At 37.4% G+C, this 27,912-nt stretch overlaps 1 protein-coding gene and 1 long non-coding RNA gene across 4 annotated transcripts; one reads left to right on the forward strand and one right to left on the reverse strand.

Annotated features, from left to right (window-relative positions):
• Positions 1–685: 685 nt before the first annotated feature.
• Positions 686–27,912, forward strand: LOC143895030 (uncharacterized). 2 transcript variants are annotated; one of them, XR_013256219.1, is made up of 3 exons: positions 686–884; positions 5,787–5,941; positions 26,025–27,912. It is a non-coding gene; the product is annotated as an uncharacterized LOC143895030 (long non-coding RNA). The 2 variants fall into 2 exon arrangements; XR_013256220.1 differs by lacking the exon at positions 686–884 and adding an exon at positions 2,082–2,231.
• LOC143895045 (uncharacterized) lies at positions 13,195–20,478 on the reverse strand. 2 transcript variants are annotated; one of them, XM_077401824.1, is made up of 4 exons: positions 20,309–20,478; positions 19,919–20,211; positions 18,784–19,192; positions 13,195–13,401 (listed from the first exon to the last, which is right to left on the reverse strand). In XM_077401824.1, the coding sequence occupies exons 1-3, from the start codon at positions 20,322–20,324 to the stop codon at positions 19,043–19,045; spliced, it is 459 nt and encodes a 152-aa protein (XP_077257950.1). In that variant the 5' UTR covers positions 20,325–20,478; the 3' UTR covers positions 13,195–13,401; positions 18,784–19,042. The 2 variants fall into 2 exon arrangements, with proteins under 2 accessions (XP_077257950.1, XP_077257949.1); XM_077401823.1 differs by lacking the exons at positions 13,195–13,401; positions 18,784–19,192 and having other exon boundaries at positions 19,668–20,211.

Genomic DNA, 27,912 nt, shown 5'->3' on the forward strand with positions numbered 1-27,912 from the left:
TAAACAGCTCCGAAATTTGATGGAGTATACTGTATCCGCGTTGACAACGGATTTTGACGCGTTCGTTCCGCGAGTTTGTTTCTCCTTATATTACATGGAGCACAATTTGCGCGGAAAAGCGAAACAGTATAGTGACAAATAGACATTTGTATTCATTTCTTAAAATTGTGTTCACTTAATTCATTGCAATTTTTATTAATATGCTTATCTTTTCAGCTTATCTATTGAATACAAGCATTTTAATCAATAAATACCGTTAAAAATTAATATTTTATAATTCTCCGTTCTGCTTTTCCGCTCAAAATATGCTCCATGTAATATTAAGGCATTCAAAACAGACGGAACGGATCGACGGAAATCTAGTAAATTTTGTCTTCCGCGCTTCCGCGTTTCCGCGTTTCCGCGCTCCATGTAATGGCACCCTAATAAGAGGAGAAAGTGCTGAATAGGGGAGAACACAATGAGGCACTGGAAGGAGCGGTAGCTCACCCCACAAAAACCGGAATATTCAGGACCTAATTTTGAATTCACCAATGGGCAGCCGTAGACGCAGGACTAAACTTGTGTCACGTGGACGAAGAAAACCTTAGCTCGCCAAAAGCGGAAAGCACATCCATAACGAAACCCATCTCCACTCTTTCATTCTGCGGTGAGACATTGTCGGGCTCGCACCTGGAGAATTTGCAGTGCCGGTTTATAACAAGTATATTTTCTATCTTGGATTTTGTACTTGACTTGATGACTTATTGAAGAAAAAGATCGCTTGCGCGGCAAGGTGAAATCCTCCATCGATTCATCTTTGGACGTCCCTCTAGCTCGGAGGTTATACTGCAAATGTTATACTGATTATAAAATTCCACGAGGGAGAAATTCTACTACACAAGGTAATTTTTTTTTACATCCAATTGATTCTAATATGTCTTTCGGGTGCCGCAGAATTAAACGACAATGACAAAGACGCTAACAGCAAAACGACCAAAAATAGAAAGTTAAACGTATTATATGAGTTTAACATTAAACTGTTTTTCCAACCAAATACTCGTAAAATACGTTACTTTTCAATTTATTGCTCGTCGTGAAAATTTAACAAAATCCACCAAGAGTATGGCGTCACGTGCTAGCGTCACAAGAGTAAAGTATATTTAAAATATTATTTGCTGAATTAATTTTGGTGTTACATTGATATTATTTATTGCTCTCAAAATATTTAATCCTGAATTTATTGCTCGTTGTATAAGTTAACAAATTCCACGAAGAGTGTGGCAGGATGCTACCGTCGGTCGTGAAATAAGATTTGATTATGGAGTGCGTTCCGATTCCCCTAGGTGCTGAAAATCTAAAAATTTTTTTACGTTACTTTTTAATTTATTGCTCGTTGTTAAAATTAACAAAATCTACCAAGAGTATGGCGTCACGTGCTAGCGCCACAAGAGTAAAGTATGTTTAAACAATTATTTGCTGTGTTGGTTCTGATATTAAATTGATTTTATAATTTATTGCTCTCAAAGTATTCAATTCCGAATTTATTGCTCGTTGCTTAACTTAATAAATTCCGCCAAGAGTGGCGGTTCTAGCGTCACGACAAAAGTAAAGTATGTTTATAAAATTATTTGCTGAATTAATTTTGGTGTTACATTGATTTTATTTATTGCTTTCAAAATATTTAATTCGGAATTTATTGCTCGTTGCTTAACTTACTAAATTCCGCCAAGAGTAACGGTTCTAGCGTTACGAAAAGAGTAAAGTATGTTTATACAATTATTTGCTGAATTAATTTTGGTGTTACATTGATATTATTTATTGCTCTCCAAATATTTAATCCTAAATGTATATTGCTCGTTGTATAAGTTAACGCAAATTCCACGAAGAGTGTGGCGGGATGCCGCTAGCGCGGTCGTGAAATAAGATTTGACTATAAAGTGCGTTCCGATTCCCCACCTGGGTGCTGAAAATCTATAGTGCATATAACATATATAAACATACTATAGGATTTTTAGCACTCGGGTGAAGAATCTGAACGCAGCCATGAATACCGGCCTAAATGTAACCGGCAAGTTGCGCACTCTGCAGTATCGATCAATACTAACATAAGAACGATACTTCATCTTCGTTCGAATCTCTTTATTTGCCTGCGCGAAGTCGAAAAACGAACACGTGTAACGGTTCGGCGAGAAGTAAAATTATCGGCTACAATCGGCGCAATCGACGTTTATTCTTTAAACTGTTTTGGAGTAAACTATTCACTAAATTTTTACGAACACTGCTAGAACTATATTGCTTCCTCATAGAGGAAGCTTTGTAATGGTGAAAAAATTTTTTTTCCAGATTTTGATGGAAATAGGTTTAGAATGTTCTAAAATGTCGAAAAATCATATTAGTAAAAAATGTCCGGAAGTATGTATGTATGTGTGTGTGTGTGTGTGTGTGTACGGATTTTTGTACACGCATCTACTTCTACAATTTTTTAGATACCAGTTTGAATTTTTGCACACAAATAGAGTATCATAGAAAGTATGTCCTCCTCAAATTTTATTGAAATCGGTCTACCGGTATAGATTTTATGCAGATTTTCCTTTTTTTGAAAAATGTGTTTTACGCTGCCGCTTTCTCAATATTTGAGATAGCGATTTATTTTTAATTTTATTATATTTTCCAGTTTTTTTTCTACCCCTATTTCATATATAATTCATTAAAATTTGATTGATCAGATCTCGTATTACACACATTTGAAATTTCGAAGAATTCGTACATACATAGAAGCTTTATAAAACTTGATCTGATCAACCAAATTTTAACCAATTATATATGAAATAGGGGTAGAAAAAAGACTGGAAAATATAATAGAATTAAAAATAAATCGCTATCTCAAATATTTATAATATCGGGCTGATTTTTTTTATCGATAAAGTATTGTTTTAGTTTTTAAGTGGACAAGTATTTTTAGTATTTTTTAGTGAATGTATATAATTATTTACGCAGTCCCCAAAAGAGTTAAGTGTGAAATCAGAACCTTTGCTAACAAAGCTTCCTCTATGAGGAAGCCAAAACAAATAAATACTGATAATTATACCTCGAATAAAATAAAAACTTGCACACTTAGGAACTATGAGGAAGCAATGTGCAAGTTTCTACTTGCACAATTAAAAACTACGAGGAAACAATGTGCAAGTTTCTACTTGTTTTTAATTTTGTGTGAAACGTGACTCAATAAAGTGTTAATTTTTCTCGTTCACTTTATCACGTGGCGCACGCTTATTCCAGTGAAAACCATATATCTCAACAGAAAGAACATAAAAATAACATGAGGTGGACTTCTAAATCAGGTAATAGCAATAAAGAAACCGATGCAACGAATTTATATACATTCAAATTAAAGCTGGACAGACTTATGGCTTCTGCACACAGGACGCGGAAACGCTTGCCGCGCGGCAAGAAGCGACGCGGTAGCCAATAAACTTTTGGTTCTTACGGAAAAACAACACGTTGATTGGCTACCGCGTCGCTTCTTGCCGCGCGGCAAGCGTTTCCGCGTCCTGTGTGCAGAAGCCATTATACTTCATGTATAAAATCAATTTAAGCGCTAATTTTTGTTGTCTCAATTCGGTTTTAACATAAATATTTTTTATTAAGCAGTCTGATAGATCATGGCATAATTTCTTTGTAAATTTTTTGAATTTTTGCAATATCTTCAAAATTGAAAAAAATATGGTACACGAAAATGTGCTGTGACGTCATACTTTATATAAGAAATGACGTCATACCTTTTGAAGTTGCCGTCATCAAAGAAACTTTAGCAAGCTATAACTTTCTCAAATTTAGGATTTTTTTTAAATTCAAAAAGTACTAAAAATTGGATTAGAGATTCTCCACATTAATTATGGATACCGCTTAATAAAAAAAAATTAAACAAGCACAGTAACAACTGTGCCGCAATCAACACATAGAACTACGTCTATTAGAATAGAACATATATGGAAGAAACATTGAACATCGAGTCTGTGTCCGACAAGAAAAAGTCTTATTAGTTAGTGAATTCAATATTTACATTTTTCAAATTGGAAGATCGGATTATTTCCTCGATTTTGTATTGCCCGTTACTTTACTTTCCGCTATACGGGGTAGAAAGTACCAATTTTCCTCCCTGGGGAAGAAAGTAACAACTTTCCTCCCTGGCGTGAAATTAACCACTTTCGCCTCTCTCTACAGGCATGGAAAGTCGGACTTTCCGTGGAGATGTTGTGAAAAATTATTTATATTTAACTTATATTTGCGGTATATATTTATATATTATTAAGGATCGAACACATATTTTCGATGTAATCGGGCCGCGAGGCTGAGTGCTACGTGCCTGATGCCGTCAGTCTCGTGGCACAGATTCGATCTGCACGGGGTTGTCGATCACGCCGCCCCGCGTGGTCGATGACGTGTCAATGCCGCCCCACGCACAGGTGCGCGCATACCGGCATTGTCGAGAATCGGAGCACGGCTCTCTATAGACGCGCAGTGTCTTTGTTCGCGAAAATTGTGTCTACAGCGCAACTCCGTTAATCGTCGGATCAATCAGAGAGCGCCGCGTTCCGGATCTCTGCCCCGTTTTCGTCTCTCGAGAACTCTCCCGGCGGAAGAGAACGAACTCGAGACAGACTCGTTTCACACGTCTTTAAATCAAGTGATTTCGGCATAACGGCAAACATTCTGTGTGCGTGATTTCTCCACCGATTCGTGCGCGGCATCGCCGCCCAATCATTTCAGCAAAGTGCGTGAGTGTGTCAAGGGACTCATCTACTCTTTAAGTCGCGATAGTGACGATTCGCACGTGCTCACCCGCTCAATCGCGGGATAAGTACGACATATTTTGAGTCGCTAAGTACAGGCGCTAAAACGCAATCTACGAGAGTGACCATCATGCTCACCAAGTGATCTCGCCTCCGATCACTGTCATCGTGTCGCGTTTGCGCTCGTCGGCTGCCTCGCGGACAAGATTTCCTCCGTTCAACCGCAAGATTTCCGTCGTAAGGGCATCAAGTCGATGCTCGGCGAAATCTCCGTCTCGCGTTTGCGGCAGACAACCGACGACTCAAGATTTCCAAGCGGTTTGAACTACGACAGTGTCCGTGAAATTCACAACGAGTTCTCGGTACAAATCAATACCGGTTGCCGACGTCGTTCTTTCATCCCCAGCCCTCCCCTCTTCGCGCTCTTTCTGAGTGGTGCCGGCATAAATCGTGCTCAGCGGAATCTCCGGCCGAGCAAGAAACAAAATGCATCTATCATTTCTAAAATAAAATTTTATTACCAGCGGAATTTCATATTTTGCAAGATTCTCTTGTAAGAGTTTTAAAAAATTATTTTTATTTAACTTATATTTGTGGTGTATATATATATATATATATTTTTTTAATTTACATATATTTGATCTTTTCATTAAAAAGCAGCAAAAATTTCTTCTATATTGGATCTGCTATTTTGTATTTTTAAATTTTGACTGCAGATTTAAAATATAAGAAGTCTAAAAAACTGTTATAAAAAAATTTTATATTTAAATAATAAACCATAGTTAATTTTGTTCAATTTTGCCGTCATATATTAAGTGCACAATTTTAATTTACTAAACGATTTCAGATTTGCAACTTGCAACCCCAAAAACCATTATATACTAAAATTTAGCTAAATATGTTTAACAGAGAAATTTATGCAATAAAGGGTTAACTGGAATTAATCATTGATCCAATTTCAGTTATTCAAGTGTATAGTTTGCATTTTTACATGTTAATCAATAATTGCAGATAGAAGGCTTGTTCCTGGGAACTGCACGAATCAAAGTTTAACCATTCTAGAGCCAAAAACCGCCAAGTGCCAAGTATTCGAAAATCCCTGCAAAGACGAAGCTTCAGAGCGATGCAGAGCAAATCAAAGGAACTTTCAAAGATTTCAACAAGTAGTAAGTCTTATAAATTTCCCCTATTTTTTTCTCTTTATTAAAGTAGGGCATTGAACTCTCGAATATCTGGACATTATTCGTCACTTATATCATCTTCTTTCTTTATTTCTATTTTCTACGATTTCCAACTTTTTTCCTTACTGCTATCACGGGTTAACTTACAAGTAACACTATCCAAGTGTCACTCGCCGATTTTTTTGAAACATGTGCACACATGTAGAACTTCGAAAAATATTTGTGTTGTGTCTTTGTATTTGTGCTCATAAAGCGTTTTAAGAGTAGAAACTATACTTGAGATATTAACTTTTCAACCTTATGTATAACAACCCTTTAGGCCATGTACGTTATCTTGAATGGTTTTTGCACCAGAACATTATCTCTATAAGGAGTTTTCAAGGTCGTTGATTAGAAATTCTTTTATTAGTCACGTGATACTATTGGATTAGTTATTTTCGAGTCCTTAATTCGCTACACTCCGGTTCGTGAGACCGTTCGACTTTGTCGCGTTGTCATTTTCATTCTAATTAATATTTTTAAACTTGTACTGTAGAAATTGAAAATACAGACTTTGAATAAGATGCTTATGATAATATTATGTCAAAAAAATGATTTGAATTTAAGATGAACTTATTATAAGGAAACTAGAAAATTATGTTATTATGTGACAACTAGAAAACCGAAAATCGTTCAGCGATCCACTGGACCGGAGTGTGGCGAGCTAGAGTTAATGGTTATTATACATGCAATTACTTTGCAAAAAAATTCTAAAGAAAATTAAAAAATTGTAAAATAAGAAATTGTAAAATAAAAAAGGAATAGTTTTGCTCGTCACCTCCACGTTGATTATTCCTGGGTTCGGCAAAGAACGGGAATTTAAATTTTGTTCACGAAATACGTATCATGATTTCGATGGCATCACGTGACCAATAAAAGAATTGCTAATTAACGACCCTGAAAACTTCTAGAGATAGTATTCTGGTACAAAAACCATTCAAGATAACGTATGTACATGGTCTAAAGGGTTGTTATACATAAAGGGGGGAGCCTCGTGTAAACAGCATTTTTTTTAAGATTTTATTACAAAAAAGTGGAAGTAATTATTGAATTCAAATAAAATACATTGTAATATTTAAGTTTTAATGTACAAGAAAAATTTTTTTTGTTGGAAAAAGAAAACAAAATGGCAACGCTACAGCTGCTTAAAGTTGGCTCCTCGAGTTTGCGCCGGGGAACGCTCAGGTCCTTGTAATTATCTGAAATCAACGAATTAAATTTTTTCCATTAAAATAAGATATTTTGTACTTCATGAACCTAAATTTAGCAAAAAAACCTGTTTGAAGTTGAGAGAGAGAGAGAGAGAGAGAGAGAGAGAGAGAGAGAGAGAGAGAGAGAGAGAGAGAGAGAGAGAGAGAGAGATTGTGTTATTCTTTTTTGCGGCCATCAGTGTCGATTGTAATCTGATCGGTCAAGCCGCGCGTTCTACGTAGTTCATGGAAAAAGCGCGCGAGCGGCGCCGACAACGTTGCGTCCCAGGCGGCGAGGCACGTGTTTACCGCGCATGCTTGAGCATGTTAGGACTGTTAGGAGGGGCGCGCAGCCCGGCCGAGCGAGCATATTCGTCTCGCAGATCTCGTGCGTGAAACATCGTGCGTTTTACATAAATTCGAGTCGCATAATTGCATCATTTTTTCGCAGTTAAGTCGTAAAGTATTTGAGATCGGCCTATTCGTGTGCGATAAGTAAGATAATTGTGAAACATATACGGATCGGAAAAGGATAACAGCGATCGTCACTGAGAGGAAGCCAGCGAGATATATCCTGGCGAGCCATGCCGGCACGTGGAAGGTTCGAGGAAGGCAGCCATTTTCTGGAACGTTCGAGGAATCCTGTTCAAGCTGAATACGAGCAGCTACTTATACATCGAGAGGAAATTTGTCTGTGGCGTGTTCTGTAAGACTAGCTCTAATTATTCATCTGTTTTGCTCACAAGGTAACCAATCATTTAACAATAGCGAGTAGAGACGTTAGATATTCGTCTAACGTTACGTTAGGAATCCTGATCAAAGGATCCTATGCTCATCTGAGGAGGGTTATCCTTGTTATTCTGGGGAGGAAAGTTATCCTTGTTATTCTGTGGAGAGTTATCCTTGTTCGTCTGAGGAAATATAATAAGTTTCTTGTGTTGAGAGGAAAACATCCTCTCTTATTTCAGGTTTGTGCACAATTCATTTTGAGTCAATTTTATAACAATGAGCTCAGTCTAAAGTAAAGTAAATAATTAATCGTTTGGTTGAAACCATTTTCATGACAAGTAAAAAACTTTAATTCTTCTTTGTGCAATTATTTCTTTCTCATTAATTAGACAATATCTCTTGTTAATTTGCGAGCTATGTGTACTTTTCTTTGTATTACATATGAAATGAAAATACGCTCTTTGCGAAATATATAGATCGTTTCTGGCATTGTAATAACACTATCGAATAACCGTTTCTTGCGTTGTGATAAAACTATCTAGTGACTAATTCCGTGCGTTACTATAAAAGTTACTTCTCAATAACTTGATAATTATTCTACTAAGTATTTTGCGAATTCTGACTTATTGAATGTTATGTTCCTACTAAGGTGAATTAATGTGTCAATCAAAGACTGCCTAGCACAAGATTTAGTCTAGTAAATTTAGTGAAAAACGTATCGCTTATGTTTCTGTTGTTGCTCATGTCATGTATATAGCTTATGTTGTAGTAATCGCTCATGATATAGTATAATGCTTTGCCGAGATTTCAACACTTATTTGGTAATACTCAATCAATATTAACATTACAAATAACATCAATGAATAGACTGATGATCGTAATTCTTTACTTAAAATAAAAGATTGATGCATTATTTTCCAGATTATACAGGGTGTCAGAAATAAAAGTATCCAGCCGAATGACTGGGATAGATTGGGTCAAACTGAAGAGAAAAGTCGTATACCATTTTGCAAAATTCGCAATAGTTAACGAGTTATTAAATAAAACGTCTGAGCGAATGCGCGCACAAGGAGCGATAGAGGCGGGCCTCGGCGGCTGGCTGGGCTGGCACCGTGCCCGGCGCGCGGCGAGCGGTGGGGGTCGAGAGACGAGCGGCGAGCGGGGCGCGGCGCGGCGCGGCGAACGTCGAGCGACAGATGTTATACACTGCGACGAAAAAGTATTAGAGCCAGCCCATACTAAACTTACGATAATTCCTTCGCGTAAACGGGATTTTGTAGTAACTTACAATAATTTACTCCGCGTAAACGAATGAATTATCGTAAGTTACTACAGAAGTAACGCGCTCGCGTAAACGTAGTAACAGTAGGTAGCACACGTATTGCATAGGAATTGCCGTAACGTCTTACGCCTTAGATAATATTAATTAGTTTAGCTTGAATTATGTGTAATAAAAACATTTAATTTTAGTAAATTTAATTATTTTGCATGTCAAAGTTTACGAGGTTTACCACAAGCCTTACTTTAACTTTTGTTTATGTTATAATAACTTTAATGGTGCGTGTCCACCTGCGAGTAAAACTCTCGAGAGTAGCTCTCAAGATTGATTCTCGCAAATGGACATATTCCTAAAGAGTACCTATAACGGAGAATGAATCGCAGCTCTCGGCGAGCAAACTTTTTAAGACCTACTCACAAATCGACACGACGTTATTTTACTCTCGGAGATCAGCTCGCCAAGCTCGAACGCTGTTCGTATTTTGAGAGCTATACATGATGACACAAAGGAACTTATTGAATAATGCGGAAATCATGAACCATTGTAGAATACTTTTGTGACAGAAATAAATGTTTGTTTAATTTTTATGTTTTGCGAATAAAGTGCGAAAAATTCATAATTTAAAGAATTAGATAAGAATATTTTTAATACATTCTCTTATTACATGGTCAATAATTAGTAACACTTTAGTTTTACATACTTTGCACGTTTTAGTTACAGCGTTGAAATTAAATACATTTTTACATCGCAAATTAAGTACATTAAAAAAAAAGAATTATTTAATATTTACATGTAAAAATCTAACATCAAGGTATTTCGCAAACTGAAAACTAAATAATAATATCGCACTATGTATTCCACTTCACAATTTGTAAGTCTGTAGAAACTTTTAATTGTTGGGAATCTTCAATCTTAAGCTCTCTAATTTAGAGCAGATCCGACACCTGCAATCAATCCATTGCTTGACCCAGAAGGTCTTTTTGTTGTTATTTAACACCCTTTTTCTTTTTAAAATAATGCTAGCTACTATAGTAGCCGCAAGTCTCTTCGTTTACGAGACATTATAATGTCACCACTCTCAGAGATCGACTAAAAAAGTACGTAAGTGGACACAGTTTTGAGAGAACTGTCCGAAAGAATACTCTCTGGATTCTCACAAGACGATTGAAGACTCCTAACAATAAAAAGTTTCTGCAGACTTACAAGTTGTGAAGTGTAATACATAGTGCGATATTATTATTTAGTTTTCAGTTTGCGAAATACCTTGATGTTAGATTTTTACATGTAAATATTTAATAATTTTTTTTTAATGTACTTAATTTGCGATGTAAAAATGTATTTAATTTCAACGCTGTAACTAAAACGTGCAAAGTATGTAAAACTAAAGTGTTACTAATTATTGACCATGTAATAAGAGAATGTATTAAAAATATTCTTATCTAATTCTTTAAATTATGAATTTTTCGCACTTTATTCGCAAAACATAAAAATTAAACAAACTTTTATTTCTGTCACAGTAGTATTCTACAATGGTTCATGATTTCCGCATTATTCAATAAGTTCCTTTGTGTCATCATGTATAGCTCTCAAAATACGAACAGCGTTCGAGCTTGGCGAGCTGATCTCCGAGAGTAAAATAACGTCGTGTCGATTTGCGAGTAGGTCTTGAAAAGTTCGCTCGCCGAGAGCTGCGATTCATTCTCCGTTATAGGTACTCTTTAGGAATATGTCCATTTGCGAGAATCAATCTTGAGAGCTACTCTCGAGAGTTTTACTCGCAGGTGGACACGCACCATTAAAGTTATTATGGCTGCGGTCCACTTGACGCTAGAAATGTTTTGGAGCGTTCTTCTTCTCCTTCTTTCTTCATTGAAAGAAAAGAGAAGAGGAATGCTTCGAAGCATTTGCAGCGTCAAATGGACCGCGGCCTATAACATAAACAAAAGTTAAAGTAAGGCTTGTGGTAAACCTCGTAAACTTTGACATGCAAAATAATTAAATTTACTAAAATTAAATGTTTTTATTACACATAATTCAAGCTAAACTAATTAATATTATCTAAGGCGTAAGACGTTACGGCAATGCCTATGCAATACGTGTGCTACCTACTGTTACTACGTTTACGCGAGCGCGTTACTTCTGTAGTAACTTACGATAATTCACTCGTTTACGCGGAGTAAATTATTGTAAGTTACTACAAAATCCCGTTTACGCGAAGGAATTATCGTAAGTTTAGTATGGGCTGGCTCTAATACTTTTTCGTCGCAGTGTATAACATCTGTCGCTCGACGTTCGCCGCGCCGCGCCGCGCCCCGCTCGCCGCTCGTCTCTCGACCCCCACCGCTCGCCGCGCGCCGGGCACGGTGCCAGCCCAGCCAGCCGCCGAGGCCCGCCTCTATCGCTCCTTGTGCGCGCATTCGCTCAGACGTTTTATTTAATAACTCGTTAACTATTGCGAATTTTGCAAAATGGTATACGACTTTTCTCTTCAGTTTGACCCAATCTACCCCAGTCATTCGGCTGGATACTTTTATTTCTGACACCCTGTATACATTCTATCAGAAGTGATCTTCTTGTATTAATTGATTTATGTTTATGTTTCAAACGATCCTTTCTTTAGAGAAGAACAACTAATTCTAAGCTTGACTACGTCAAAAGAAATTATACGAGAATAATGATTGCTATGACAATTCTTCTTACAATGAATATTTTATATGATAAAGAAATACCTCAGTAAAATCTCCAAGTATATTATGATACATATTTAAAGAAAGGACTGTACTATAATAACTATTGATTTGTTTCTTTTATGTGTTTTATACATTTATTGTATTTCTACAGTATTTTATCTAATCTATGTAATAATTCTGTTCACGAATACTGGGAAGGTTTTCGGGCAGTTTCCCTTCTCCTATGCAACAAATGTTGGTATTCTTTGTATAGCTCTGCCCACTTTAAACTTTGATTTGAATTACATATAAATCATGAAACGCAATCTCTCTCTCAATAAACGGATTCTTTTCATTTGTTCCTTCCTCATTTAATTCTAGAGTTCAGGCTTGTGCGCGAGCTTGTCCAAACAAAACCAAAAAATGAAAAATTGGGGACATTTAAAAAAATTTATTTAATTTTCTGTTTTAAACAAATCGTTAAAAACTATATTTATTATAAAAATTTCAATATATTTTTAGGTTCATGAAGTATACGATACATATACAAATATCTTTACAAAGTTTCAAGTTGATCGGCCATTAACTTTTTGAGTTATATTCCCCGGCGCGAAAAAAAAGCGTTTTGAGAAAAACGCGTTTAAAGTTTTCGCTACCAAAAAGTTGTTCAGAGTGACTTATAGTTACCTAGACTTAATCTGCAATGCCAGGGCCGTAAAGTAATCCTTCCTCTTCTAGAAAAACATCTTTTGTTGCACGAGAAATCGAAAGGTAAACGCCGAGAGCGAGTGCGCTCATGTACCTGCTTTTTATACCATTTAGGCTTTGAAACTTTGGAAATATATTCTTCAGATGGTACATGAATTTTTCAAGCCATAAAAAAATGCAAAAAAAAATTTACACGAGGCTCCCCTCTTAAAACGCTTTATGAGCACAAATAAAAAAACACCACACAAATATTTTTTTATGTTCTATATGTGTGCAATGTTTCAAAAAATCGGCGAGTGACACTTGGGTAGTGTTACTTAATTATTAGTAAATCAACGATTAGATGCGTAGCATTCTCAATTAACTCAAATAACTCAAATCTGGGCACGATTATGATAACTTTGGCCTCTTGATTTAATATTTTTTACACTGAAAAAAAAAATTTAGATCCAAGAAAATATTTATTTACATTTTACCAATGGCTTATTTACTTAAATATAATCACATATTTATTTAGAATTAGATATCTTTACTTAATGTAGGCTATTCGATAACGGCAATTGTATGCGTAGCGAGGTGGACAGGAAAACACAAGTATTTCTATAATGCTCTATATAATATATTTGCTCTTGGTACACGTCTGAATGCTATGACACCACAAGCTCTTCTGTTGTCACACAACGACCGCACGTAAGCGTGGCGCCCCGAGGCTCGCGCCACTCGGGAGCTGCTCTCTAGAAGGGCGGGAGCACGTCGCACGTTCAAAGCCCAGCTTCTCATACTCCCTCCCTTTGTGCGAGCGATCCGTGTTCGTCTAATTTTCTTCTTTATCTGTAACATATCAAAAATCAGTTATCGAGTAAAATTGATCTCTAGTTCTGTTCAAACTTTAAATTCATTATATTGTCTCTTAGATATGCAAATGCTTCTAAAGGTAAAGGTTTTGTCATAATGTCTGCCAAGTTCTCTTTGGTCTCAATCCATTCGACTTTCACCTTCCCTTGATCAACACACTGCTTGATAAAGTCTCCATGAGTGTCAGCCATATGTTTTCTGTTTCCAGTTTCTTCTCTTTCTTCTAAGTTTTTCTTTATTTCTTCTAAGTTATCATCAAACATTTTAAGTTTGTGACTTCCATCCTTCTTAGTGCAGTTTCCTGCTGCTCTGTTATCACACCAGATTGTTGCAGGCAAGAATGTTTTTCCAACAACTGAGCGACTTGTCTAATGAGATTACTTCTTGACAGGCCTCACTCATTGCTAGATACTCTGCTTGACAGGTAGAGAGTGTGACATATGTCTGTTTATGACTTCTCCATGCTATCTCACATCTCCAAATATTTTGATTATATATCCTCCAGTGGATGTAGAATCAATGCACGCTCTGAAACTAGCGTCTGTCAGCGACTCTAACTCATCTGTTTTACCTTTAAACATCAATCCTCTATTTGCAGTTCCTCTAAGATATCTGAAGACTTTTTTTACATCTTGCCAGTCTTCTTCCGTGAGCTCTACGTGTCTTCTTGCTAAATAGTTTACTGCAAAGGCTATATCAGGTTGTGTAGCATTTGCCAGATACATTACCCAAGCAGCATTTTGACGTCCGCCCGACGTTAAGATAAACACACTTAACGTTGGTATCCAACGTTTTTGCTACGTCGTTTCAACCCTCTTTTGCACTAATTTGGGGAATCAAATTTAGGTTGTACCAACGTTGGAATCCGACTTATATAAGTTAAATTGAGGTTACATTTTTTCCACCAGTTTTAACGTTGGTATGTAAACTTTGATTTTGTACACTCTGCTAGACCTGAGGTTATTTTTTCACAACGTACATTTTAGGTGTAGTTTTTGTGCTTCCATTCAAACCATATGACGGCATTGGTGTAATAAATGTATCATAATACGTACTTATCAATTTAGTACAAATAAAATGGCTTTATAGGAAAAATATAGTTTGCGCAGTCTTTGATACTATTGTAATTTTGCCATAAATACACGAACCCAGCACTGAAATTGTATAACAAAACCCACTTTATTGATAAATGTGGAAATGATAGGTCAAAATTAGACGAATTCTTTCTAAAATATTCCAATTTACTAAATATTCTAATAAATAACTAAAATTTTCCAAAGTGTAGATTTTAATTTTTTTTCATCAAAATTACTTTTAAGATAAATATGTTGTCAAAACTTTAACAACAGATATTATATAAATGCTTTAAATTGTTAATAAAGTGCGTTAAAAAATTTAAATCTAAATATACTGGAAAATGGCGGATTATTTGCCTTCCTCTTTGAGGAATGAAAATGGCGAAGTCAGCGTTCCACACTATATCAAACTTTACGTAGTAAAAGGTGCAATAAATTCTACTAAAATTTGTCTTTTCGTATAAAATAATTAACTTTTTCCGACTTTTCCAAACTAAGTAGTATACCACTGTAGGCAAAATTGTACCTATATTGACTAAAAGTCTTAACAAGGTCGCCAAACTGACTTAACATATCGATAAAGTATTAATTAGTTGAAAATTCTATACTAGATTTGTGAATGAGTCGTATATCTTAACCAAATCCGACCTATGCAATACCATCTATATGGTGATATGTGATATAGAGCATGGTTATGGCAGCCGTGCAGCCGAGCGAACGCGCTCTCGAGCTGTGAACCGCGCGGCGCGCGCACGTTATTTCCCGACGACGCGACGATAACCGCGTGAGATGAGATGGACCGGTTCGGCCGTGGATCGTCAACATTCGTCGCATAGTCCTCGTAGCTCACGCACGACGCCGCGAATTGCCGTCGACGATGCCCGCTTGACGCAGCAGTAATCTGCTCTACATTTTTTTAGGCAGAATTTGTTACCATTTCTCGCGATTTCTTAACGTCAGTCAGAAATGACCACAGGCGACGTTTCACAACGTTAGCGTTTTACAACGTTTGATAACAAAACGTTGGTTTACGTTGGGAATTACGTATTGAAGTCGCTCGAAAAGTGTAGTGCAGAGTATAACGTCAGGCGAACGTTAAATATCTTAACGTCGGATAATAGGACTTAAACTGTTTCGAATTTGACGTTGGGAAAGTGATAAAAAAAGCACGTCGTAATTTTAACGTTTAGACAACGTCCAAAAAACGTTAGTAATTATAAGTTACATTTTATAACTTTCTTGAACCGCTTACAACGTTGTGATTAGTAGAAAAGTAGTCCTTAGTCGGAAAGTTAACCGAAAAATGCTGCTTGGGTAAGCTTCTTATAGCTTCTCTATAAGGTACTCTTTTAGTTTTCTCTTCAATACTCTTTTCTTCTAATTTTCTGTTTTTATTGCTCACTTTTCTGGTGACCATAGGAGTGTTCTGAGGCTTGCATTTATTCATATGAAACTTTTCTAATATGCTCTCAGTATATCGCGTCTGATGAATATACATACAACTTTCTTCTTTGTTTCGCTCTATTGTTATTTCCAGAAAGTTCTTTGGTTCCCCAAGATCCTTCGTCTCAAATGTTTCACTCAACTTCTTTTTGATTTCTTCTAATTTCTTCTGATCATTACTTGCAACCAACATATCGTCTACATAAAGTAATACGATCACTATTTTGCCTTCTTTCCTCCACGTGAACAGGCATGGCTCATGTAGGTCGTTCTCTAATCCAAGTTTCTTAGCCTTTTCTGAAAATCTCTTATTCCATCTTTTCGGACTTATCTTCAATCCGTATAAAGCTCTATTCAATCTACACACCTTAGTTTTCTTGGTGTTTTCATCCAGTTTTACTCCCTCTGGAATTTCCATATATATTTCATCTTTTTCTTCTAGAATTCCATTTAAAAACGCAGTCTTAACATCTAACTGACTAGCGTATAAGTTATATTTATTTATTATTGCTAATATAGATCTAACCAGTGACAATCTTGAAACCGGTGCATATGTCTCTTTTAGATCATACACATTTTTGTCTTTACATCCTCTTATCACCAGTCTCGCTTTATATCTGGTTGATCCATCTGCTTCTAATTTCCTCTTAAATACCCATCTTGAATCTATTATATTAGGTCGTCTTCCATCTAATTTCTCTAATGGTCTATCGACAAGTTCCCACACTTGATTAGCATACATAGATTCAAGTTCCTCTTTGACTACAATTTTCCAATTCTCTCTTTCGTTACTTGATATAGCTTCTTCATAAGTAACAGGCTCTCTATTTAACGATGCCATAAGGCATTGATGTAATTCATCTTCATTCTTTATATTCCGTTGAATGTTTTTGACATTAATATAATTAGTAAAGCTAACATCTTCTATTTTTCTTCGCACATCAGTGTCTCCATTATCTTCTAGTTTTCTTTTAGTTTTACTTCTGGTCATTGGAGCTTCACTTTCCTTTCGTGCGTCCTTCTGCTTCTGTTCGTCTAGTTGTGTTGTTTGTTTTCTCGGTCTACCTCTTTTCCTTTTCTCAGGAATCTCTAGTTTTTGTTCTCCCTTTTCCTCATCTTCTACAAATTTTTTCATCCAATTTTTATCTAAGTCTTTTTCTTCTTCTATTTGACTGTTTTGATATACATTTTTATATGTTATCTTTTCATTAAATCTAATGTGTCGGGACTCTATAAATTTTCTTGTGCTTGGATGCCAGAGTATATATCCAGTGTCAGTATATCCTACCAACACACCTCTAATAGCTCTCTTGTCAAATTTCGACGTAGGCTTTGGTACTCTTGCATATCCAATGCATCCAAATCTCTTTATTTGCTCGAAATGACAACTTGTTTCTGATGAGAACTTCTTCAAGGGGATCTCATACTCTATAGTCTTATGTGGAGATCTGTTGTACGCATGCACAGCAGCGTCAACTGCCAGCTCCCACATACTCTTTGGTAATCCCGAGTCGAACATATATGTTCTTATTTTCTCTTGCATCGTTCTGTTGAACCTTTCTGCAACTCCATTATGTTCCGGAGTGTACGGTGGTGCATATATGGCTTCTATATTTTCTCTTTTTAACACTTCTTTAAAAGCACCTCCCGTAAATTCCTTGCCTTGATCTGACTTCACATAGCATAGCTTTTCTTCTTTTCCTAGTAGATTTCTGGCAGATATTAGGTATTTCTCTAGAGCCTCTCTCGATTCATCTTTTGTTTTCAAGGAGTAAGCTTTCGCTAATCTAGAATAATCGTCTATAAAGGTTATTATAAAACCTCTTTCGTCCTGGATAAGATGTAGGTTTTATTGTACCCATGATATCCGTATGTATCACTTGTAGTGGTCTCTGTGCTCTATTTCTGTTTTCTTTAAACGGCAATTTTGCCATCTTTGCCATTATACAGACTTCACACTCTAATATGGAGTTATCAAACTTAACTGTCTCTAATCTCTTTTCTACTTTTTGTAGCTGTCTTAAATAGTTTAACGACGCATGACCTAATCTAACATGCCATAACATCGCCTCATTTATTTTCTCTAATTTCTTTACTTTTTCAATTACTGAGCTTTCACACATTTCTTCTATATTCTCTAATGTTTGTATATCTTTTAACTTAATGACTTGATCGAGTTCAGCATTATTGTGTTCTATATTTTCGTTCACATTTGTGAGCTCTCCTTCATCCTCCCTCCCAATCGCAGAGCCAACATTGTCTCTTTCGTCTAATTCTCCCTCCGAAATTGATAATTCACTGGTCTGAATGTTTGCTTGCGATTGTTCAGGAAACTCACAATGTGGAACAATTTCTGCTCTACATCTATACACAGCACATTCTATACTTTCATTGTCCTCTATATTATTGTTTTTAACCTCAAATTGCATAATCCAATTTGGTTTCTCATAAATTCCGTTGAAAACAATTTTATTTGTTAGTTTATTGTGAACTTTAAATACTTTATCATCTAAATAAATACTGAACCCTGCATCAGCCAGCTTTCTTAAAGATAGTAAATTTTCGGATACTTCCTTCGTTGCAATTACATTTGTTAATTTAATTACTTTCTTTTCTTTCTCATTTGTTAACAACAAAAGATCTCCTTTACCATCTATTGAAATGTCTGCAAGCTCATTCTTATTTGCGCATTTAATAACTCTATTATTGCATTTTTCAAAGTTTGATAAAATTATATTCTTATTCACAATGTGATTTGTTGCACCCGAATCTACAATAAAATTGACTAATTCTTTTGAACTATCTTTATCTTCTATTACTTTAGCCATGCATAATTTACCTTCTTTTGGTTTTCCTTCAATTGCTGTTTGCGATGGTATAGTTTTCTTGGCTGGTTGTATTTTGGTTACTTTCCCTTTATTATCTACTCTTTTTGTTCCTCTTTGCGCAAATCTACCCTTTTTCTTTATATTTTTATTAACGGTTTTATTTGTATACCTTTTTCCTCTAAATCTGTTCGTCTGGGCTCCGGCATTAGGACAGCTATCACCCTTGTGTCCTCTAATCTCCTGGCAGTAATAACAGAACCAGGCTTCTGATCACGCTAGTGGGCAGTCCTTCGCCATGTGACCCAATTTGTTGCATCGGTAGCATTTTATTTCTTTGTGCTCTTCTGCGGTAGCCCTCTGCACTCTAACTTCTGGTTTCTCTAGCTTCTCTCTAACTTCACTCTTAGTCTCTGCCTCTAACTGCATCATGAAAGATTTTATTTCATCTACATTCATTTCTTTAAGATTAGTTTGTCTTCTAATTAAATCTACATTCCTCAGTTCCGGCACATTAATTGACACAGCTTGATACAATGCAGATCTCATTTCTTGTTCTGTGAGAGGTACCGCATCTTCGCATGATTCATATTCTCTAATTATTGAATCAAAGCGTTCGCAAAAATTACTTACTTTTTCGTCTTTTCTCATTTTAATTTGATAGAGTTTAGTTCGTACCGATGCATGAGTAACGTTTACTTCACTCTTTTTATAACTTCTTAATTTCTTCAAAATTTCTTTTGGATCTTTCTCATGTAAAATCCTTTTATGATAATTTTCATCTAAATGATTGATTATTATATCTCTAACTAGACTTTTTCTCTTAGCAACTTTTAATTCGTAAAGATTTTCTGGACTATCAAAGTTTGAATCTATTATATCTAATAAATCGTTATTCATTAATTTGGATTTTAAATAATCCATCCAAAGATCAAAGTTGGATTTTTGCGTTAGCTTATATTCTCTTCTAATATGCAACCTTTAACTGTTTAATTCTACCTCTAAAGCACTCTTAATTGTCTCTAAACTTCTATTTTTCTCGACTGAACAGACTGTTTCATCTAACTTTTTCTTTTTAGGCTCTACTTCTGATTCTTTAACCGTTTGTATACCGTTTTCTACTTTACTTTGCGTATTCTGTTTATTTACCTCTAAACGTCTAATCTTTAGTTTCTCTTTCTCTAAATTTACGTGGGCGACTTCTACCATATTTTCCATCATGGAGGTTGCTTGGGTCATAACCTTATCCAACATCTTTAATACCGAGTCCATTTTCTCAACCATCTTTTCTTGTTTCTCGTAAAGCATCTTTGTCCCTATAGGTAGTACAGGACGATTTTCAGCCCATTCTCTATTTACATCTATGTTTTCTATTATTTTTGGTTTGCCGCGTTTCGGGATTGCACCCTTTGCTTCAGTCTCCTTCTTGTTCTTTTTTTCTTCTAAACAAAATTTTTTTTTTTTTTTTTAATTACTCTATCTCTGAATACACAAGTATATTATCCTTCTTGATTGTTTTATTTAAAAAAATACTCTTACCTTCATCTTTACTCATCGTTTTATTGCTACCTCTTTCTTTCTCTACCACTGTGACCACGCTGCGTCACTATCGTAGTCAACCAGTGAATCTTGGTTTTCTTCCTCATTCATCGGAAGATTTTTCGTCTTTTCTTCTTCCATCTAAATCGGGATTCAAATATCAATTGAACATTAGCATACCTCTTTTGACAAGATAAACCAACATTCATATTGACCGATAATAATTTACAATTTCTATCACTAGATCTCTTTCAACGATAAAAATTTAATGCTTATGAGGCTATATAGAACGCACTGCAATTCACAATAACCCCAAAGCGAGAAAACCACGCGCCTCTGCAGGGCTATCCGCATGCGCACACCACTGTCCGTTGCGATCTCCAGCACTGCTGAAAAGATCTATGGGAGCTCGGGTTGATCACGCACGCGCACGGGGCCCATACAAATTTACGCGGCCTCCCTGTACAGTAATCAAGCTACACCGCACAGCTAGTCATGCTCAATTACCGACCCGATACATGTCGATTTTGAAAATTTATTCCATACACATCATCATCTAAGTCCTTGACATCTTGGCAGATGTGTGGTGACTATGCTTGTCCTTCCATGTTTCTGATAGCGTCCCTAATAGTGGTGCGCCATCTGTCCCGGTTGATGGTGGCCCTCACTGCCTCCTCCATGTTGGTATTAAGGAGCTGTTTAACTGTATCGGTCCATCGGGTTGGTGAGCGACCTCGTCGTCGCTTCCCTTCCGGCTTCCCCTGGACTATCAGGTGTTCGATAGTATTGCTGCGATTTATGTGTCCGAAGAACTTGAGGATGCGGCTGTACACGTAGCTGGACAGTCTTTGGGGCGGATTTATTTCTGCCAGTATAGACACGTTTGTCCTCTTCGCTGTCCAAGGGATTCGCAGCATCCTTCGCCAGCACCACATCTCAAACGCATCCACATGTCGTCGGTCGGCTGCTCGTAGCGTCCATGTTTCGGAGGCGTAATGGAATACCGAGAACACCAATGTTCTGACCAAGTTGATTTTGGTTTGACGTGTGATGTTAGGGCTTTTCCATACCTTGGTCAGTTGGGACATTGCCACTCTTCCCAGCTGGATACGCCTGCGAATCTCCTCCCCGCAGTCTCCCCGGTTATTTATTAGTGCGCCCAGATATACAAATTTATCGACTACCTCGAAACGATCAATGCGTGATGTGCCAGGGAAGTTATCATGTTCCCGGTCGACTATCATGATTTTTGTCTTGGTGTTATTTATGCGAAGTCCATAATCTAAACTGATGTTATTAAGCCTATCCAGGAGTGCAAGGAGCTCCTCTTTGCTCCTCGCGACCAACAGCGTGTCGTCCGCATATCTAAGATTCGAGATCCTTTCACCGCCTATGGTCACGCCACCATTCCAGTCCTCCAACACCTGCCTCATTATATATTCACTGTAGATGTTGTACAGAAGTGGTGAGAGTATGCAGCCTTGTCTGACCCCTTTTCTAATTACACTCTTTCCAGAGGTGGTACTCTCGAGTCTTACGACAGCTGTGCTATTTTCGTATAGATTTTAATTAAATATATGAGGTGCAGCGGAAAGCCCATTTCCCTAAGAATGGGCCACAGTAGGTGCCACTTGACGTTATCGAACGCCTTTTCATAATCCACAAAACACAAGAACATGGGTATATAGTACTCTCTAGCTTTTTCGATCAGCTGTCGCAGATTCAAGATCTGCTCTCTTGTACCTCGGCCACTGACAAAGCCAGCCTGCTCCGGGGCAATCTGTCTGTTGGCAAACGGCTGCAGTCGGCTATGTATAATGTGTAGCAGGATTTTGCTGGCATGCGTGATGAGTGCTATTAGTCGATAATTCTCGCACTTGCAGGTTGGACCCTTCTTATGGAGTGGGACTATTATGGTGGTGGTCCACTCTTTGGGCCATACTGTGGTGGTCCACACTCTTTGGCAGATGCGATGAAAGATTCCCGTTCCGGTAGATCCCATTGCCTTGAGTACCTCTGCTGTTATATAGTCTATACCAGCAGACTTGTTATTGGCCAGTCTTTCAACAGCTCTTTTCACCTCCTCTACCAAGATGTGTGGCTCCTGTTCATATTCTTCCCGCCCACTGGCCACCACCAGCTCATCCTCCGCATACAATCTCTCACAATATCTTCTCCACGTCTCTATTATGTTGTCGATTTCCGTGACCGGGACGCCGTTCTCGTCAGAGATAACCCATGTGCGGGGTTTGAATTTCCGCGTGATCTGTTTGATTTTGTAGAACACGTCTTTCGATTGAAATCGATTTGCATGAAGTTGGATGTCCGCACAGATATCGTTTAGGAAGTTATTTTTATCCCTTCGACAGTTTGTTTGGATGGACGACGATAGCCTGCGGTATTCGTCTACCGCTTCGGTGTTATTTAAGCCGGTTGCTAGCAGTTTTCTTCTTTCCTCTATTATCTTGAAGGTATTGGCCGAAATCCAGTCACGGTTTTTTGCTCGATCTTTTGGTTGTTGTTCAGTTAGAGATGTCTCGATGACGCCCTTGAGTCGGTTCCACAGATCATCTGGGTCGGTCAATTCCTCCATGTCGATCGATGCTATTTCGTGATTAAGTCTGTTAAGGAAAGCTCCTTGGTCAGTAACTGGCGGTAGTTTGGCTTTTACTGCGGCTCCTTTACACCTTTTCATTCTTACTCTAAGTTTGAAAGCCAGTAGCTTGTGGTCCGAGCCACAATCAGCCCCGGGGAGTGTCTTTGCTGAGAGTATGGCCGATCTCCATCGATTGTTGATCAAAATATAATCAATTTGGTTTTTGGTACGGTTATCTGGTGACGTCCAGGTGTATTGTTTTCTTATATGTTGTTTGAAGACTGTATTGGCAATTGTAAAGTTATTATCAATGCAGAACTGGATAAGCCTGTCACCTCTTTCGTTTCGAGTTCCTATACCGTATCTTCCAACTGCGTTGCGAATGTGGTTATCGTTATCGGTGCGTCCCACTTTGGCGTTCCAGTCCCCCATGACTACTGTGATTTCTCGGTTAGAGGTTTTCTCAATGGTTGCTTGCAGAGAGCTATAAAAGTTGTCTATATCTTCTGCATCCGCGTCGGCCGTCGGTGCGTAGACCTGGATAAAGTTCAGTACGCAAGGTGCTGCCTTGATGCGAACAGATATTATGCGATCGCTGACAGTGTCATAGCCAAGGACGGAACCAACCAGCCCGCTGGGTATCACAAAAGCCACACCGTTGCGGCTTGTGTCGTCAGATCCGGAGAAGTAGACCGCATGACTGTCGCTTAGGAAGTGACCCCTCCCTCGCCAGTGAGTCTCAGAGATTCCTGCCATCCTCACATTACACCTCATGAGTTCCCTCTTCACTATATCCAGCTTTCCTACTTGTCGAAGTCCTCGAACATTCCAGGTTGCCAGTCGGCATTCAGCACGACCACTGAATTTTTTGTCATCTCTGGTCGCATATTTCGCATGTGGTGCCCAGTGGTCCACACCCCCATGCCCGGTAGTCAATTTTCCACTGTCTACCCCGGACGCAAGACAGCGCCGATCGTCAGTCGGGTCGCCAGACAAACTAGATTCATTTGTCGACATTTGCATAGTGCTCATGGGAGTGATAGTGCAGTAGATTCCCCTGCCTTTCTGCACCGCAGTATTCCGACCGTTTAAGATTGCTTCAGTCACGCTTGGGATAGCTTGCTCCTAGGCCATTCCGAAGTTATTCTTCTTCTGCCCTAGTGCAATACTGATGGTTACTGCTGCCCTCCATCAGGTTCACCATATCTGGCTACCCTTACTTAGTTTGGCCTGCAGGTCAATGCAGTTTTCCGGGGTGTGGCACTGGGAGCCATAAGTAAGAGTTGGGTTCCATACGAGGACCAGTTACCTCGAGCCATCCCTCGCGGATACGCTGGATGTGACCGCTCTCAGTCAAAGGTGCTACCTCTATATCGAATCCCCTTACACCCCCCTTACACCTTCTTCCATACACATGCCTGTGTATATATATATATATATATATATATATATATATATATATGTGTTATGGCGTCGCATCGATGCTATGTTTTCCAATCGATCATGCGTCAGCGCGTGCCCGGCAACGCGTCCCTCGCGCCAAAATAATGACTCACTTTTCACGATCAGACTTTCGCGCGCCAAAAAAAATGACTCCCGCCGTTCACGATCGGACTTGCACAGGCACATCGCTTTTCCCGCCAGCTTGTTACCAAGCGGCATATATCTATCTCTTTCTATCTCATACATTTATCTCTTTATATCTCACACATCTATCTCTTTATACATCTATCTCTAATTCTCACACATCTATCTCTTTATACATCTATCTCTAATTCTCTTATTGTCACTGTTGCTTCTATTTCTATCTCTCAAGAAGAAGGCAAAAACATCTATCTTCTTCTAACAGCATTTATTGAACGAACGTTCTTATTTGCTGAGAATTCTCTCGTTTTGCTCGTCAGCAACGAGGAATATTATTTACTTACCCTCTAATCTTCTAGATTCTTCTAAATGCTTTTCGTCTTCTCGATGCCCTTCGCCGGCGTCTCACACACTTTACGTTACACGTTCGACTTTAGATGTTTTCGTGCTTCGTTCTTCACGCAGGGGAATTGTGCCCTGGGCCCATAACCTGTAGGCTATTCGATAACGGCAACTGTATGCGTAGCGAGGTGGACAGGAAAACACAAGTATTTCTATAATGCTCTATATAATATATTTGCTCTTGGTACACGTCTGAATGCTATGACACTACAAGCTCTTCTGTTGTCACACAACGACCGCACGTAAGCGTGGCGCCCCGAGGCTCGCGCTGTGGGAATTAAGTACCACAGGAGGTCGATTATCCCTCCGGGTGTCGGCCTACTGCCGATGTCTTGACGAGAGGTATCGAGGAATAACTATACACTCGATTACTGCTGATATAAATAATACTTTATTGCGGACCACGCAACAGCCACAAGAGTCAGTACAAATGTAACGGTCGTCTCTCAGTTCTGCCAACCTCGTAACTCTCAACCCTCTTGCTAGCGCAGGAGAGGGGGCTGACCAATCGGAAGGGAGACAGATATGCTGCTCCCTACAGCGCCACTCGGGAGCTGCCCTCTAGAAAGGCGGGAGCACGTCGCTCGTTCAAAGCTCAGCTTCTCATACTTAAATTAAGTAAAAAGATTATATACTATGTAAAAAAATATTTTCTTGGATCTAAATTTTTTTTTAGTGTGGTAGTATTTTTTACGCTAAACAAAAAATTATATTGATTTATGAGGCTAACTGTTCTAGTTTTCGAGATATACGGTGTTGAAGTTAAAATTAAATAATATGAGTTTTTAAATACCTAATACTTTGATTGTGTGTATAGACAGTACACATATAGGCTATCGCTCCTCTCCCGCAGACAGGGTGAATCTTGTGGTTCGCGTAGAAAGTTGAAAACAGAACCGTTATACAATGATAGATTTCGGGTTCGGGTGAGGAACTTCGAAACATTTTTTTACTACTTTTCTTATATTCCTCGCCAAAAATGCCTCCGAAAACTACTAACACTTTGAGAGGCCAAAGCTAGTTATCGTAATCATTCTCAAATCTATAATTGATACACGCCCATAAGAGATCGAGAAAAAATTGACTCCGAACTGTTTAAATTAATCAATAACGAAATCAATTTTATATATATAGTGGACCCAAGAATTCCAGCCAATTTCTTATATAAAAAGCGAAAGTCCCGATCGGCCGCCAAGCACAGCCGGAATCGACGAAACAAGCAAGGACGTAAAGCACGCGAGCTTTTAGATCTCAAATACCGCGAATGTTTAAACACCTTAAGTAATCTGCGAGTTACCAATTCATTTTCTTCTTCTCTTGACAGAGTAAATCCGTCTAAACTAGATCAATCATTTCCCTCAACTCCTCCCTCCCATTTATCAGTCACTCCGAAAACGAATCTCTCATTCCCTCTTTAATCTTTTCTTCAGATTTTTCCCCAGAATATAAGAATAGATATATAGGAAAAAATATAGAGAAATAGATGTAGGAATAATATATTTATAAAGATGCATGTGTAGGTAGAATGAGCAAAATGTTATATTTTACTTATAATTAAGTTATATCGAATATGTGTGTTATGTTAAGGGGGAATATACAGCTAGAAACGAAAAAAAGGTAATTTTTGGAATTCTTTTTAGGGGAACTATTGGAATTATCGGGTCGTGGTTTTTTGTAGTTAAAAATATACACTTTCAAGACTGTTTAAAATTTTTTTTATTAAAAAATGTTGCAAATTTACGGAGTACTGGAGTCGTCTACGGAGTGCCGTAAAAAAATGTTCCATGGCAAAACGGTACCCATCGGCGATTCGTCAAAAATCTTCTAAAACAAAAAATCAAACAGAAAATAAACATAGATACTATTATCTTTGGAGTGTCATAGCCGATTTTATAAATATCGATTTTTTACAAAATGGCGGGCGCTTGAACTCAACGTAGCGATTTTCAAGAAAAAGTGTGTTCCTTTTTTACCCAAAAAAGAGTAAAAAACAAGTAAAAAGAGTAAAAAAACAAAAACTAAGAATTGAAAAAAAAATCTATGACACGCGATAGATAATTATGTATACAATAATTTAACCACGAGAATTTTTAAGTCCATTGGTTTAGTGTTTTATGAGATATTATTGGTACCAGTTTAAAAAACGTTTTGAGAAAAACGCGTTTGCAAATGTTTTGATATATAAACTATGAAATTTGTTCAACTTACACAAAGTCATCGATACCAGGTCCATAATATTAAGTTTTTCGAAGTGAAAGGTACGCTCATATCTTCTAAATTTTGTTGTCGGCGTCGTAGTCGCCCTTCTTTCTAGGTGTATATTCCTCCTTAAAACGTATTATTTTTTATATAAAATATATTATCTTTATTACGTAATATTAGCATACGATATCAAGATATTAAACTTGTTATGTTATGTAATATTAAATTTAGTCGTATCAAAATTTTATAATTCAAGTATAATTAAGTAAAAGTAGATTCAATTTGGACATAAAATCTCGTAATTTCTGATTTATTTTTATCAAGAATTTTATATTAATATTATTTCATATTAATTTTAAAAAGGACATGTATTGTCGAGACTGTGCAAAAAAAAGATTACAATTGTCGTCTGACTTATTGTTCGGTTTGTACAGCTTATCGATTATGAAGAAAACGCATTCTACTATACGAGCGTGAAATTATTTAATTTGACAATTTCTATTTTAGGTTGGAGGTAATAATTATTTTCTTGTTTTTTGTGAACGTTATATATAGTAAGCAAGAAACATCAAGAAACTATATTGCATTAACGTTGCTGCAATGTAGTTAAAATATTTCTTGATGTTTCTTGCTTACTAGGAAATAACTACAAACAGTAACTTATCTAATACCTAATAACTTGGTAGGGTTCCTACGCACAAATCTTACGAATTTTAGCGCATATATTTCATTTTACAAAAATAGCAAAACACCTAATGTACTGTTACAATGGAGAAAGACCGAAACTAAAAAATTTTATTAAATGTGGATTGCAGAAATG

Source organism: Temnothorax americanus, unplaced genomic scaffold (genome assembly GCF_048541705.1).
Source record: "Temnothorax americanus isolate GAGA-0224 unplaced genomic scaffold, ASM4854170v1 Scaffold15, whole genome shotgun sequence".
NCBI lineage: Eukaryota > Metazoa > Arthropoda > Insecta > Hymenoptera > Formicidae > Temnothorax > Temnothorax americanus.